This window comes from Setaria viridis, chromosome 1, assembly GCF_005286985.2.
Source record: "Setaria viridis chromosome 1, Setaria_viridis_v4.0, whole genome shotgun sequence".
Lineage (NCBI taxonomy): Eukaryota > Viridiplantae > Streptophyta > Magnoliopsida > Poales > Poaceae > Setaria > Setaria viridis.
Genome location: NC_048263.2, coordinates 29,042,763 through 29,058,142, shown reverse-complemented (window position 1 = coordinate 29,058,142; position 15,380 = coordinate 29,042,763). Strand labels below are relative to the sequence as shown.

The 15,380-nt window shown below is 43.7% G+C and overlaps 1 protein-coding gene across 1 annotated transcript; it reads right to left on the bottom strand.

The window, feature by feature from the left end:
- Positions 1–474: 474 nt before the first annotated feature.
- LOC117865029 (UDP-glycosyltransferase 83A1) lies at positions 475–2,193 on the bottom strand. The gene is made up of 2 exons (XM_034749135.2): positions 1,614–2,193; positions 475–1,416 (listed from the first exon to the last, which is right to left on the bottom strand). The coding sequence occupies exons 1-2, from the start codon at positions 2,125–2,127 to the stop codon at positions 503–505; spliced, it is 1,428 nt and encodes a 475-aa protein (XP_034605026.1). The 5' UTR covers positions 2,128–2,193; the 3' UTR covers positions 475–502.
- Positions 2,194–15,380: the final 13,187 nt, after the last annotated feature.

Here is a 15,380-nt window from a genome sequence, read left to right as displayed (position 1 = left end):
TCTTCACTTAATGTAGGGTAACACGTAGGCTATGGGACATGGTGGCGAATTGGATATCCTATCCGGCGATCCAACCGATGCTCTGGGAACAGGTGGAAACTCTACATCAGTGGTGGTCGGTGAGGGTAGCAACAAATTGCTGCTCAAGGAAAGGCGTGTGTTCTCTGATTATGCTCGTCTCATGGACAGTGTGTAGGGAGAGAAATTTGAGAATCTTTGAGCGAAAGGAATCTACGATCAACATGATCTTTGGAAGAATTAAAGACAAGGCCGCGATGTGGACTACGGCCGGGGCAAAGCAGCTTTCCGCTTTACTAGCACGCTGTTAATACATTCCATACAAAGGGTTGTAGTTAGTTTCTTTTATCTTCTTTGCACCTATTGTTGCGTTGTAACTATCCAGTCTGGACCTTCTTCTTTTTAATATAATCGGCAGCTCTTCTGCTCGGTTCGTTTCGGAAAAAAAACTGCAACTTCAGGGAAATAAACCATGCTGTGATATTCACTTCCTTATAGACTCCATGAAGGCGTTGAGATTCTTCAAAGACTGCCCCTCTCCACTCATGCTACTCTCCGCCAACTCCTTCAACTTATTCACCCTTTCCTTAACACCACCGTCACCCAGCAAGCTCTCCAATCTCTCAATGATTTCCTCCTTGGTCACAATACCTTCCCTGCCTACCGTCGCCACCCTTATTCCCACCCTCCAGATATCGCAGATGTACGTCTGGTTGGCGAACTGGTCGGTGAAGTAAGGCCAACATAGCAGAGGCACCCCGTTGCGGATGCCCTCCAACGTCGAGTTCCACCCGCAGTGCGTCACGAAGCACCCGACGGCCGAGTGTGCCAGCACAATCTCTTGCGGTGCCCACCCGACAAATTTCCCCCTCCCAGCATGTCGCGCCACTAGGTCCGTGAACCCGGTCGGCAGCTTGCCTGCCAACCCCGGCCTGAAGACCCACAGGAACGGGCGGCCGGAGGCGTCCAGAGCAAGCGCAAGCTCCTGGAGCTGCGCGGGGCTCATGACGGCCAAGCTACCGAATGCCACGTACACGACGGAGCCCCGTAGCTGCGCGTCGAGGAAGGACAGGCAGTCCTCGTCGTCGGCGCGCCAAAAGTGCCCGACCAGCGCCTCGCTTGTTGTTGTTGAGCGCTGCCATGTGCGGAGTGGGCCGATGGGGAGGATGGAGGCAGGGGAGTGCTGGGTGAAGATGTCCGGCTCGAGATCGGCGAAGGTGTTGCAGAGGAGGACGTCCGCCTTGGCGTCGGCGGCCCACGCGGTGGTGGTGAGGTAGTGGAAGACCATGCGCTTTTTGTCGCGGTTGCCCATGTAGTTCCAGGAGAGGAAGGTCGCGTCCATTGGCGCCATGGACTCGGCCAGCCGGAACGAATTGTTCTCAAGTTTAACAGGAGCTCCTGCACGCCGATTATGACGAACAAATTTTCTGTCAATTTTGACGACAAGTCGACAAGGAAAGATAAATTATGGCTAGCAAAGTAGCAACCCAAGCATCTCCCAGCTAGCTGTCACGACATGTGCACGGATAGCTATGGGTTATGGGCTTATGGCCATAAATAAAAGAATGCCAAGAGAAGTACTGTAGATATCTCACCGTCGTCATCGATGACGCCATCGCGAATGAGGTTCTTGGCGCCCAGGATCACGGCGAGCACTGCCGCTGACGCTGGCCAGAGTGCGGCCGTGGGGACCCCCCGCCGCTTGGCCGCGTCCAGCGCCCACGACATGCCGGCGTCGACCACGACGCACGTCACCCTGCCCAGGCCTTTGCCAGCAGCGCCCCCTTCGCCGTCGAGGAGAGCCTCCAGCTGCGGCAGCATGGCCTCCTGCATGGTGGCGTTGAGCCGGAGCAGGTTGTCGCGGTCCTCTCCGTCGTCCATCCCGTCCGCGACCCCCACGAGCCGCAGGCGCCGGCCTCCAGCTGATGATGACGCGCCCGCGGCGGCGGCGCCCACGACGCGGCGGTGGTTGAACTCGGTGTTGACGAAGGTGACGGCGAAGCCCCGGTCGAGGAGGCGGTGGGCGAGCTCCATCAACGGGATCACGTGGCCCTGCGCCGGGTAAGGGAGGAGGAGCGCGTGCGGCGCCATGGGGTCGGCGGCGGCCATCTCGAGTGGCGACGGATCGGGTCGGGTGGTGGTGGTGTTGTGCGAGGCGGAGTGGGCAAGTTATCTCCGCGAGCTGCGGCATAAATAGCCAAGGATACGCCAAGTTATCTCCTCTGGCTAAGGGTGTTTGGTTCTTTAGAATTTTCTAAAATTCATATCGCATGGAATATTCGGATGTTAATTAGGAGGACTAAATATGATCTAATTGTAAAACTAATTACATAGATGGAGACTAATTCACAAGATGAATCTATTAAGCCTAATTAATCCATCATTAGCACATGTTTACTGTAGCATCATATTGTCAAATCATGAACCAATTAGACTTAATAGATTCGTCTCGTAAATTAGTCTCCATCTGTGCAATTGATCTTATAATTAGTTTATATTTAATACTCCTAATTAGTATCTAAATATTCAATGTGACATTAATTTTAGGAGGTCCTAAAGAAACAAACCCCTAACACTAGTCAAGGAAGGCAGTCTCGCACGCCGGCGGCTATGGCCTATGGCTCTGATGCCGCCGGCATGTCGCTGTCGTGGAAACGAAGCATACGTGGCACTGAAAGCCTCTCTGATCGATCTGAATATTTAGGATCCGTTTGGATTATGTAGATATTGAGCCGCTGAAATTCTCGAATAATTCCCTATGCCGTAGGCTCGTGCGTCGCTATATAGCATGTCAAAGCAGGCACTACCACATGCAGCGCGTGCGACGCAAACCATTGTACTTTCTTGTGCCCAGTCGTCGGCAGTCCATTCGTCTACGCCGAAGAATGCCCAAATCGTCGTGGTCACACAATACAGGAAATATGTTCAATGGCACCGGTGCCACGTACGTGGCCCAGGCTTAAGGTTTATACTGCAAATGTTGGAATACTGGAATGGATGTACATGTACAACCTCCGGCCCTGGTGCCGCGTTGCAGCGGAATATCATAGAAAAATCTTTCCACCAATATAATACAGCCGCATGTGCTTCTGCTTCGATCGCTCTGCTAGCTGCTACGCTGGCTAGGCTCCTGCCACCAATGACTCTTGTTCCCTTGGGCCTTGGCGATCTCAATGCGTCTGACCGAGTTGAGGCCAAACTGATGTACCTAACTTGAAGATGCTGGAGGCGGTGCTGTTTGTGGTCTTGATGGCGGCGGCGGCGCCAAGTCAAGCTAGGATCTCAACAGACGAGAGCAGCAGGCCGAATCCTCCATGGTCATGCGCTAGGTCTCGAATCAGCTGAGTTTCGAGGTGAAAGTAGAAATTTGTAATTTTGCCATCCTGGTTTCGTCATAATACCATTTCTGCAAATGGATTTCGCCACTTTGCTATTACGAAACTGTGTTGCCCGCTAGAATGTCATTTTATTTTTTTTTCAAATTCATTTAACCATTTTCACTTAATTCCTAATGGGAAGTTCATGGAAAATAGCTAAAATTCTGCCCATGCGACATTCAACTGGACTTGGAGCCTTGGACACAGTGGCAATAGAATTTGCACAAAAAAATATATTCAACCATAATTTGAAGAAAATTAGCAGTGTTGCATCCCTCCTATAACATGTACTATTGCTGAGTACAGTACTATTGACTGCAAGAAAGTTGTTGGAACATGTTATGTAGTGGATGAAGCGTGTAATGTATAAGAGAGTCAAAAAGTCCTTTTGATGGTCTACTTATATCCATGTCTTAGTCCTAGCTGAACGGTTGATATCAGATAGCAGTTCAAGGTTACCTCCCTAGGCCCCAGGCCCCAAGACCCCACAGGTATCGGTTAATGCTGCAAACATTTGCACTCTACGGGGAAACATCCAACCATTGCATATTTTATGACTTTGTTTATCCCAATTCAATCCAACTTTCTATCTTTGTTAATCCACTGGCTGGTATATATTTAGGCTTGATTTCCACGTCTAGCTCTATATTAATTACACTACATTTCATCAATACTATTTTTCTTTAAGTTTCCCCTTCACATTTATGTGTATAATGTTCATTATGCCTTAACTACTATAATATAAGATGTGGCAAAAATTCAATAGTGCAAAAGTGACATTACAAACACCCAACTAATTCTGCTGCTGAGGTTGTAATAACCTGAATTCCCTATATACTGTTGATACTCATGTCATCAATAAGAAAGCACAGGGACAGGGACCAACAACTAATTTTCACACGATGTTTTGCTAGTCTGGTGCCTTGGTCATCCGATCAACAGGGTAGTGTCGCATATACAGACACACTGCACTAGTACTGAGCACAGGGCTACACAGGTGCGCATCGCTTGTCTCAGCAGAAGCCGTCCCTCTCCGCCACTTATGAAGCTCTGGCTGACGTCCGACGTGATTGCAGTGGTATCTCCGCTTCAAGCCAAGGCACAAGTCATGCTCTGCTTCCATCCTTAGAGATCCATACAAATAATCACAATCCCGATCCATCCTAGTCCTACACATCACCCTACACATCTCGCCAGAGAGCACCTCTGAGTAGGTGGACATGAACACATGATGAGAGAGCACCTCTGTAGACGACTGAGTGGACATGATCGAGGCATAATTCTATCGCAGCTTGTAGCTTTGTATTTCTTGCGCTTATTTGGATGACGAGATAACTGTGGGGATGACAGGGAAAACAAAGGTTCTGATCCTAGCCGTTGCCTGTCCCTTGGATGGATCAGATGTTGATACTGCTTATCTTGCAGTGACGGTTATCACGACACCCGATCTGTGTCGTATATATCTCGCCATCTCTGCAATCAACCTGGCCTGGCCATCCTCATCTTTCCGTCCTTGAAATGATACATTGTGACTGAATGAAACCACCTAGCAGATAATTGCATACCCGATGCATCCTATTCCTACGCTGGGGTAGTGGAGAGCTCTTATATATTGGTTTCAATGGATATGCATGACCGAGACGTCTTCTTCACAGTCTCTCTTGTATACTTCTTTGCCTTTGTTTAAGTCAACTCTATGATACTGCTTGGACTAGAAGGCATGCTTGCAACGGCTTTAAGTAGTTTTAGACCGGTTGTAGCTTAAAGACCACACTGAGGAATGAGGACAGTGGTGTGGTACTCTACTTAAATATTGACTGCAAAAAGGATGCTGAAGGCATGTGATTAGCATTGCCAATCGGTTTGGGCTTAATAGTTTTAACGGTTAGGTTTTTACTTTGGACTTGCTAGGACTGGTTGCTAATGAGCTGACCTGTTATTACATGGACCGGTTTGAACTGGATTTTAGTACTAAGCAGATTGGGGGGTGTTTGGACTCTGTTGAATTGCGATGGATGTAAATGCCATTCAGCCCATAGGTTACAAACTTTAGAAACCCTCGCGGGGTTCACGACCTAACCACGACATCTACCTCAGTCCGGTCGTTCCTCCCTTCTGGCGCCGTCACAGGCCACGGCTCTGCCCGCTCGCCGCCGCCACGCCTCCACGACAAACTAGCTGCTTACAAAGAAAGTCATGTAAAAAGACTAGAGAATTTGGACGCAATTAAGCACGCCAAATGAAGGGTCATCACTCCTCCTGGCCTGCTGACTTCGTCATCTTGCTACCTTCTGCGTGAAACTGTGTTACACGAGAAAGCCTCACCAATCTCCACGTCCAAATGCCTGCCCATCACCAGACTGCAAAGCCTTCTTCCAGATACTGAATGACCTGAGCCTGTAAGTCATTGCTGGGTCTGCTAGTGCGACCGATGGTGTGGCAGCATTTTGGACAACAAGTGCAGATGCAGCGGTAACTTCCTCTCCCGACGTCTCTCACTCCAACGTTCACAGTGCATCCTGAGATTCAGTTGGTTCCGCATCGTCTTTGTACTGGTACACGTACACCAAACTATTCTTTAACATGCTGGCATGGAAATTGGAAAGGGCCCAATCATCGCTCTGTTCTCTCTTACCATTTGTTTGTCGAATCCTCTATATCTACAATGCTCTCCAATTGGGAGTGGAGAGGAAGACAACTGGATGTAGGTTTGCAGTTTGCAGGCTGGCTGTGGGTGTAACGCCAAGAATAAGAGCGAGAATTTATAAAGGAGAAGAGAATAGATAAATGAGTGTTACATGCTAGAAGCAACTGAAGAACATTCAGACTCTAGAGCCTAGCAGTTCATTTTGTTGCCTGGACCTGGACACAGGCAAGCTGCAACTACGGTTATGTTTAGTGAAGCAAAGAGATGCCATTAGCCCCTGACCTTCCATGGCAGTTACTGTCAGGTTCAAGATAACTAGAATGAATTAAATCACTTTTTTGGTTCATTAAGAGGCTACCACCTGATCTGATAAATGTTAATTGTTGGACACATTAAAAAAACACGGGGAGGTAAGAAGGTTGCAACTGGTTTGGCTTATCTGCGAACACTGAACTATGTTGCTTAGTCTCTTTAAAGCTATATGTACAATCTCTTAGCGTATGTTTGTTTGAGTTGCAGCTTTTGACCTTTTCTGAAAATATTTGTTTGAGTTGCAGCTTTTGATATTTTCTGAAAAGTTATTGCTGGCTTTTTATTCTGAAAAATCAACACTAGTTTTTAGGGCTGGTTTGTTTGAGCTGCAGCTTTTAAGCTGCCGCTTTTTGTTTCTGTAAAGCCAACACTAGCTTTTAAAAGATGTGTTTAGCTTTTTAAGCTCAAAAAGCTACGAACAGCTCATAAAATTGAGCTTTCCAGCTTTCTATATAAACTCAGTTTTTCTGGGCTTCCAGCTTTTTTGAAGCTACACGAGAAGATCGCTGTTTGTTTGAGCTTTTGGCTTTTCAAGCTGAGAAGCTGTCAGGAATCTCAAACAAATAGGACCTTAGAAGATGTGTTTAGCTTTCTGAGCTCAGAAATCTTTGTTAATTGTGCATATGGTAAGCATTAATTAGGAAGATTTTTTGGAATGGTTGAAAAACACCTGTAGGAGTGCGTCGTTTTTTTTCTAAGGGTGGGTAAAATTGCCACCCGCACCTACAAAATCGGGAGGGGGGAGGGGCTACATGTGACCCGCTCCTGGAGAACCATTTGCAGGGGCGGGTGATGGCGTCACCCGCCCCTGCAAATGGAGGCAATTTTTAGGGGCGGGTGACGGAAGCACCTGCCCCTACAAATGATCTTTCCAGGGGCAGGTGACGGCATCATCCACCCATGAAAATAGCGTCCATTTGCAGAGGTGGGTGACACCATCACCCGCTCCTGGAAATAGTTCTCCAGGGGCGGGCCACGGGATGACCCGCCTCTGGAAATGGGCGACAAAACACTCTCATAGCTCATAGCTACTTTTCCATAGCCTATAGTTCATAGCTACTTTTCCAAAAACTACAGGTCAACCAAACACACCCTGAATCAAGTCTCAGTATGTGCACAGGGATATGGGTAGATAAAAGAAAGATAATTGTAGTACCAGACGCGACAATATGTACGACACACGTAAGACACTTATTTTGATGAGGTTGGACTATATAACAATAGTGTACACCAACTGAGGCAGAGCCATTTACGCCAGAGAAAAACGCACAAAAAGGCTGAGCCGCATCCCATGATCAAAAACTGAAGCTCTATACTAATTCTTCTCGAGACGTAATAACGCTTATATCTCTAAGGCAGTAATGAAACGATGACAAGTATGTCAATAAATCCAATATAAACAAGCAACCCCTAGATAAATTAAGTGTTGAGCAGCATGGATTCTATCATGCATGTATCATTCCCAAATGAGAAGCCATTGGCAGCAGCAACAAATGCTCTGTCAAAGTACGTATGTGATAGAAGGTAATAAGAGCAGCTTTGATTTCAGTCTACGTTTTTCTGTTTTATGACAGCTACGTTTTCAGTTACGGCTCCCAACTAAGAAGCCCAAGAGCTTATCCAAAATTTTACGGCAAGCAACTCTGTCACACATGATATATTGATATAGACCTCATGCTTGGTACAAAAAACTGAAGCGTCCCCGATAAAGAACAAAGCAGCACTGGCCACAGTTACATAGTTGGTTCAGAAGGCTACAAAGATAAACACGATTATTGTAGCTTATTGCAATGACCATACTCGCATCCCCGATAAAGAACAAAGCAGCACTGGCCACTAGCTACTTCACATGCAAAGCCTTCGCCATGAATTCAATAAACTCATATTCTCTGGCAGGTAAATAGACGAGTGAATCGATCACTTGCTCTCCGTTCCATTCCTTTGACGATTTGATCGGTTACCCTGCCTCCAGTTGAGCTTCAAATTTTGAAATTTGATAGCAATCACTTCAAATGTTGGCCAGCGGCATCCAGTTGAGCTCCGATCCGACTAAAAAAGTTACAACATAAACAAGCGACAACCAGGGCCTGGTTTTATTGATCCATGAACTTGTTAGTTTTGTAATAGTGCTGTGGGTTCCTTTTGAGTTTTTTCATACTTGTAAAACTGGTTTCCCCATTTGCTCGATTGTTGTTGACGACCAAAGGTGGCAGAATCTGGGCAGACCGGTCATACCAAAGTTCTTAAAATGCAAAGTGGACTTCACCATTGTGTAGCTCTTGTCGAGTAGATCGAAATGTATATGTAGAACGTCCGATTTGGAGTTCGGATGAGAGATTTATGACCTCGGGAAGATCTGCACCTAGGAAAACCGGTTAGACCGGTTTGCCAGGGCGGTCAGACCGGTTTGGTCTGTGTAGTCCGAGTTAGGAGTTGTATTTTGACACAGGATTTGTTAGGGTTTCGACTCCTAGTGGGGCAAGACCTCCCCTCCCTATAAACATAATAGGTCACGGGTGATTGAGGGTATCTAATCGATCAAAAACAAATCAATCTACTGGTACTATTTTTGCCTTTTTCTTTTTCCCTAGCTTTTCCAATCCCATCTTGCTGTTCTTCTTTCATCTCTATGGTGTCTGAGGATGTTCTAGGTGGCTTGCCAACCCTAGAATAACGCAAGGTGCGCCTGCCCTGATGAGGTCCCTCCCGGACGAGCGTTCATTGGTTTCTTTGTCAGGTTCGCCAGTGAAACCGGTCTAACCGACCATCAAATCGGTCTGACCGGCCTGTGTAGAGGAGCAGCAAAGCGCCCGTCCGCATGCTGCACGTTTGAGTGCGTTCATGTGTCGGCCCGGTTTTAGTGCCAACAATCTTACTATTACTAATTGGATGCTCCTTTTGAAGCCTCCAGGTGAAGCCACCTAGGATTCCTAGGTGGACACTCTAGAAAAAGAGAGAAATCCTAGAAATTCTCACAAAAAAGTAAAACATCCGACCATCAATCGATAGATTCAAATCATTATAGCCATTGGATCTATTATGTCTTTTAAAAAGTTACCCACCTATGCCATTATGAAAATAGCATAAAGTAACCCCCTAAATCTATATATAAATTACCCACCTCTGCCATTATATAAAATTAATTAAAGTAACCCCCTAATCTTCATCAAAATTACCCACTTATGCCATTATAAACAATATTTAAAATAACCCCCTAATTTGCAACTGAATTGCCTACCACTATTACTTAAAAGTTTTAAGTAACCCTTAAATTTGCATCTATATTACCCACACATGCTATTATTAAAAGTAACATGAGGTAACCCTACATTTTTTTCCATTGGAGACTCCACATTAGTTCCCACAAGACAAGCTAGAAAAAAGAGAGAAATTCTTATAAAAATTAAAAACATCAAACACCAATCATGTAAACTCTAATGATCATAGCCATTGATCTATTATATTTTTTAAAAGGTTACCTGCCACTATCATTGTGAAAATATTAAAAAATGAGCTCTAAACCTATATCTAAATTACCGAGCTCAGCTATTATAAAAAATAATATAAAGTAACCTCATAATCTTCATCCAATTTACTAATACACATCATTATAAAGCATAACTTAAAATATCATTCTAAAATTTATCTATGTTACCCACGTATGTCGATATTAAAAATAACCTAAAGTAAACACCTAAATATTAATCTAATTATCATCATGTGCATCATACAGAAATATCAAAAAGCAAATTAATATATGATTCTAAATTACCTATTTATGTCACTGTTAATATAAAAATACGAAGTTAAAGTATATACACATGATGATTGCCACCATTTAGACCATTTATACATGTATGTGAGGAATCGATGAAAAATATTGATTTGTATGCTAAACATAATGTATGAAGGATTGGAGGTGTGATACAAAATGAAAAAAGTATGAATATGGATGAAAAAGTACAGAGTAATTATTGATTAAAAAGCAATCACAACTGGACAAAGATAGGTACATATCTATATAATTATTATGTAGAAGTATTGGAAAAATAAGAGAGTAGTAGGTAAACAATTTTAATTAGCTAAGAGTTTAATTTTTAAATAATTTTTCTATACAATAGCTTCTAAAAATATTAGCCCATGCGGAGCACGGGTTGATGGACTAGTTGTAAACAATTTGCTTTCAATAAAAGCAGAGGAAATCTCTTTTAGAAAACAAACAAGTGTCAACCAAACTTTTACAACCAGCAGCTAGCCTTTTAATACTTTAGGGTTTCGGTTGTGATAAATATATATATCAGATCAGATCAACGTCATTTTGCTTACACAATGTTAAAAGAGAGCATGGTAACCTCAACATTTCATTAATCTTAGTACCTCCCTTTATTTTATTTTGCTTGTGCAATGCAGCGCAGTGTTAAGCCTAGCTTGGTATCTGTGTCAGCCTTGCAGCAATGTCCTAACATACATCCTACAGTGTTAGCTTCATATGTTGATGTTCTCCTTACTACATAATTTCTGCATGCTTTAGGAAAACCACATGCTTTGTATGTGGACGTGCACGGCGATTTACAAAACTCTGAGTGGAGATGGACGGACGCTGTCAGAGATTATAGGCTTATGACTAAAATGTATTCTTGATGCCTCCCAAATCTATCAAGTTCGTTCGAGCTAGCTATGGATAATATGTCATGGTGTGTTGGAAAATGCGACGATATATCGCTTGGCAAAAGACAACAAAAAAGGATATAAATATATATACAGATCTACACCTAGGGATAATATGTCATGGATCGGAGGAGAGTAAGAAGTGTGGTTCATTCTGAGGGTCTCACGTAGAGTTCCATGGTTTTGGGTAAAGAGATATAAGAAAGGTTGTATAGGAGAAAAGAGCACAGTGACCTGCCAGAGATTAATACACACATGGACGACGACAGAGATAACCGATCGAGGAGTAGACGGTAGCTAGTGAAGGGCCCTCAGCATATCAGCACATCGTGCAGAAATCTCCACACCATATGCTAGACGATGCAAGATAGTTACATCCATCTCAGATATGTGGTGTGGCCCACCACTAACTGCAAAGGGTCAGGAGTGAGGAGTCTTCCTTCCGCCTCCGGTGCCAGGAATGAAATGCCCGACAGCCAGAGTCGTTTGCCGTCCGAGAGCACTCAACGGAACCGTACGAGCAAATGAACTGCAGCCACCCCGATCGCATCATCCACCCGTGGCAGTGATTCTCCTGCCAACCATGCGAGAAGCTACTATCCCGAATTCCCGATGCCTCCTACTTCTATGTTTCAAGTTTGAGCTCATCGATCGATCACTAGGTAAATCGACAACAAATGGCTCTGGATCGATCGGTTGCTCACGACGGTGGTTAGGAAGAGTGAGTGCAGCAAAGCTTATGTAAGAGAAAGAGGGAGAGCACAGAGATGACGAATGGCGATGAGTACATGGCAATGAATCAAGTCCCGATATGTGCATGTGGCCCATGGGTAGATAAAGAAGGATAATTATAGTATCAGATGTTACAGATTTAAACCACTTATTTTCATTGAGTTGCATTGCACTCCCTCTGTTTTTCTTTATATGACGTTCCGATGAAATTTTTTGCCTGCTTCCAGCGCAAATGTTTGGTCGGGAACGTCAATTAATTACGAACGGAGGTAGTATATAACAGTAGTGTACACCAGCCGGATCGGAGCAGAGTCATTATTACCGGAGTATAACACACCAGAGAAAAGCACATAAAAAGGCTGAAGGCGCATCAAGATCGAAACTGAAACTATGTGCTGCTTATCAGAACGTACTAATTAATTAATAAGGCAGTAATGTAAAGATAACAAGTTACAAATAAATGCAACGCAAACAAGCAACTGAAAGAATTTCTCAGAGGTGTCCGGTTCGTTTTGTTCTCTTTTTAGAAGGGGAAAACTGCGGGGAGTTCCACACAGTGCTTCAAATTTTAATTAAATAAAAGGACATAATTACATAGTAGACTCTAGCCATTGTACATTTTGTACTACTGGAGCTCTAAGCTGTTCCTTCACTCTCAAGAGGTTAGAGAGAAACTTGACCTTTGAGCATCAAAGACCACAGCTGAAGATTAACCCTACATATGGCGTGGGTCAATCATGGGTTGATCCAAACTAGGCCACCAATATTCCCACCGATTGACAAAATCATGAGCTGGAACTGGAAGCCTTGAATGCAAACCAGCACCTATTGACAGAGCCCCCATAGAATCAAAATGTGTTCATGTCTCCCAAATCTAGATGAAGCTTTGTCATACACATTGTGATTGTTCTCTAACACAAAAAAAATAAATTTGAATTGCATTGTAGTCGTCTTAGGGGTGTTTGTTTCTTTAAGCCTTGTTTAGTTGCCCAAAGTTTGGAGGTGCAAAATTACTGTTGTAGTACTGTAGCACACTGTAGCGTTTCGTTTGTATTTGTGAATTATTGTCCAAATATTGACTAATTAGGCTCAAAAGATTCATCTCGTAAAGTACAACAAAACTGTGCAATTAGTTTTTGATTTCGTCTACATTTAGTACTCCATGCATGTACCGTAAGTTTGATGTGATGGGGAATCTTCTTTTTGCGTAATGTCAAAGTTGGGAGTTTTGGGGAACTAAACAGGGCCTTAGTCACTCCTAAAATTCCACCAATTCCACAGATGGAGACTAATTTGCGAGACGAATCTATTAAGCCTAATTAGTCCATGATTTGGTAATGTGATGCTACAGTAAACATGTGCTAATGATGGATTAATTAGGCTTAATAGATTCGTCTCGTCAATTAGCCTCCATCTGTGTAATTAGTTTTATAATTAGCTTATGTTTAGTCCTCCTAATTAGCCTCTGAATATTTGAGGTGACATGAATTTTAGTCCAAATTAAAGATCCAAACACCCTCTATAAAATGCCTATAGAATGGCTTGGGGGAGGGTGAGAGACAACGTGTGTTTATATCGGCGCAGGAGAACGGCCTCTTGAGGCCTGCCAATTGCCTATAGTGTTATGCATGAAAGTTAGTCCCAAGTGACAAAAAATGAAAATATGACCATAAAGAGGAGGCTGACCCCGGCCCTGACGGTGGTAGGTGGTAACTAAATAAAGACGAGAAACCTGGCTAAGTTAATGACTTGATGTTGAACTGTCAGTGAACTGTACACTTTTCCTCGTCAACTTAAATTTTTGAGTTGAATTCAGTACGTGAAATTTAATATGGTATCAGGATCATAGGTAATCTTAGCAGGTGCGATTAAATAAGTAATTTAAGCTGTCATAGGTCTTGGGTATAAATCCTAACAGGAACGATTAAATAAGTAATTATAGATGGTTTCTATATTCCACGTTTGAGGCTTGGGTATAAATCCTACCAGGAACGATTAAATAAGTAATTATAGATGGTTTTTATATTCCACGTTTGAGGCTTGGCTTTGGGGAACCTGCACATGAGGGGTTCGTTGAAGCATAAGTGAAATGCCACTCATAAGTTTAAACTCTTGAATTGAATTAGTCGGTGCATGTAACTTAATACAAGGTTTATATAGATAATATGGGTTGCATAGATAGATGACTTCATAGCTAGTCTTTTTCTCCTTAAAAAATTACTCCCTCCGTTCTTAAATATATGGCATTTAGGACAAACTATTTAATCCAAAAATGAACTAGCTAGCTTGTCCTAGATGTCATGTATATTTGAGAATGGTAGTAATTGTTGAACTATATGCACTAAAACACTAATAACTGATCCTCAAACAAATGACAAGAATAATTTTTCATGATGAAGTGTGTAGAACTATGAGACAAAGGATTAATTTGGATTAGTCGATGCATGAAGGTCATTGTAGTGTCCTTAGACGTAGAGAAATTAAAACCAGCAACAACGACATGACGAGGATCAATGAAACAGGAGCTTGTGTCCTTTTGCTTTTTTGCGGGATAGGACCTTGTGTCCAGGCGGGTGTACATACGAATGGTGTAATCGTAGCACAACTTTTCTTGCAGGTATGGTGTAGAAGCATTTAGTAGCAGTCATGCTCGTGTAGGTACGTACGTGGGGATGTGTGGATGTGGTCCAAATGTCAAACGCGTCGCCTTCGCTCAACAATTTAACGTTGTCTAACACGCCTCAAGAACACCTCGCTTCCTCAGCACAAGCATGCATCAACTTCCCTGTTGGAGATAGAGGAATGCTACTATTACACATCAGCAAGCGGACTCGATTGAACAGGGCGAACAGAAGAGAAAGTAACACAAGAGAAAACCCTCAGTCGCGGACAAGACCACTCACAAAATTTTGAAGTTTAAGAAAGTCAAGCGCCTTCGTAGTGCCAACAGGGTCAAACATGCATTGCCGATGCCTCACGTGACTAATTAAATTAAGCTATGGGTATGCTTGTTGCTTGTTCTCTATAGACCAGATCGATTAAAACCGAATTGCATAGAACTGAAGAGCTCCTTTACGGTACTGGACTATACTAGTGTGAGAAAATGACTAGTATAAAAATATTCGATGGTTAAAATTAATTGTATACTATTGAAAGCTTCCCTTATGGTATAAGTAGTATAAGATAGTAGTATAGATAGTATAAGGGTATTATGGTCGATCCCTCGATGTTCATCCTCGATGCGATTCGCCACAAGCCGAGATGCCTCTCTCTCCCGTGCCGAGGTCCGGCACTCGCACCACCATGCATCGCCATGGCCGAGCCAGGCAGCATCGCCATCATTGATTGCTACGCCGACACTGCATAGTGAGCGCCTGAAGATCAACAAACGGAATCCCCACGTTCTCCACTCTCCATTCACTGCTCTTATCGTCCTCACGCGCCAGAGCACTAACAAGGCTGGCCACTAGAGGCACCGGTAGGCCAACGAGAAAAAGAGCCACCACCGGTAGCCTAACGAGGAAGAAGGTCTGTTATGTTTTGCATGAAGGCTCCTGAAGGAACTCATAAATAAAGCCCTAATTTATGTGTCTTGCACAGCTTGCACATAACCCCTTAGAAAAATT